Source organism: Sinocyclocheilus grahami, unplaced genomic scaffold, assembly GCF_001515645.1.
Source record: "Sinocyclocheilus grahami isolate Dianchi unplaced genomic scaffold, SAMN03320097.WGS_v1.1 scaffold1200.1, whole genome shotgun sequence".
In the NCBI taxonomy this organism is placed as follows: Eukaryota; Metazoa; Chordata; class Actinopteri; order Cypriniformes; family Cyprinidae; genus Sinocyclocheilus; species Sinocyclocheilus grahami.
Genome location: NW_015506379.1, coordinates 1 through 1,421, shown reverse-complemented (window position 1 = coordinate 1,421; position 1,421 = coordinate 1). Strand labels below are relative to the sequence as shown.

The 1,421-nt window shown below is 34.8% G+C and overlaps 1 protein-coding gene across 1 annotated transcript in view; it reads left to right on the top strand.

Moving 5' to 3' along the window:
- The window catches only part of LOC107567943 (golgin subfamily A member 2-like), a 25,009-nt gene extending 24,310 nt beyond the window's left edge, over positions 1-699 (top strand). The window contains exon 22 of the mRNA XM_016253752.1: positions 409-699. Coding sequence (XP_016109238.1) covers positions 409-669 — 261 coding nt within the window. The 3' untranslated portion in view covers positions 670-699. The remainder of the gene's footprint in view (positions 1-408) is intronic.
- Positions 700-1,421: the final 722 nt, after the last annotated feature.

Genomic DNA, 1,421 nt, shown 5'->3' with positions numbered 1-1,421 from the left:
TTTTTTTTATAACTCATCCGTTTAAATTATATTAAGCCTTTAAGTTCTGCATAATTAAGGGCGTGGCCACTTGAGTGACGGGTGGATTGCGCTGTTGTCACCGCCATTGAGCTCTCGCCTCTTTGCCCATTTTTGATTATCCGGGAGTGACGTGCTGCCAAGATGGCGACAGCCGGCTCCGCCTACTTTAGGCTTCAAAAACGCTCTTCGGAAACCTACTGGTGACCAGTCGATGGGAAACTATTCTTAAAATGCATTCAAAATTCTGAATAATTTGTAAGTGCCCAAGATAACAGTATCGTGCATATTCATTATCGTGATATATCGCATTACTGAATACCGGCACATGTCTAGATGGAGTGACATCTGTGGCGTGATGTTGACCTGTGTGTGTGTGTGTGTGTTCAGGCGAAGCTAGCGGAGCTGCAGGATCTGGTCATGCGTCTGGTGGGCGAGCGTAACGAGTGGTACAGCAGATACATGAGCGCCATTGGTAACCCTGACCTCCTGTCCTCTGGAGGAGAACGCCTCCATCCTGCTGACGGACACACGGAAAGCCCAGGTGCTACAGCACAGTCTCACTCATACAAACTCATACCGATTCAGTTCGCTCAGATGAGTCGATTCAGTGAACCAGTTCAGCTACAGGCGCTACACTTTCAGAAGTGAGATTTGAGGCCTGGAAAAATTTAAAGAAATTTTATTGACAATATCAAGTACTATAGTAATAGTACTATTATTGATAAAAATCATTAATACTATTAATAGCAAAACATTTTTTAAAATATATTAATTAGCACTAAAAGGAAAAGTCTTGAAATTTTCTATAGTCAGTTTAAATGTTTCTTGCTATGCTCAGTTTAAACTTCTCTTTAATTAATAGTAGTCATATTAATAAGTAATAATTATCACTACTAAAACAATATTGTTTTAATGGATTAATTGAAAATATAAAAGTAAAAAAAGTATTTCTACAGTCAATATAAATGTTCCTAGTTATGCTCATTTTTAAACTATTTGTTTTTAATTAATGATATTAATAATTCATTTTAATAATAGCATATTTTCATATATTTAAAATATACAAGGAAAAGTCCAATACTCTGAACTCAGTATACATTTTTCTTATGCTCAATTTTAATAATAGCAATATTATTTTAATACATTAATTTATAGTATAAAAGGAAAAGTCAATACAATATAGTCAATGTAATCTTTTCTACTTATGCTCAGTTTTAAACTATTTCTTCAGCAAGAAATACCTTTGAGTGTGATTTGTTAATTTTTTTTTCTTTCCCAGTCAATCCGACTGGAGAAAACAAAAGAAAACATGGAAATTAATTAGTCAGAAAGCGTGCGAATCCTAAAACCATTTGATAAATCACTTAAAAATGTTCCTGGAATCCATGCGTGACATTTTC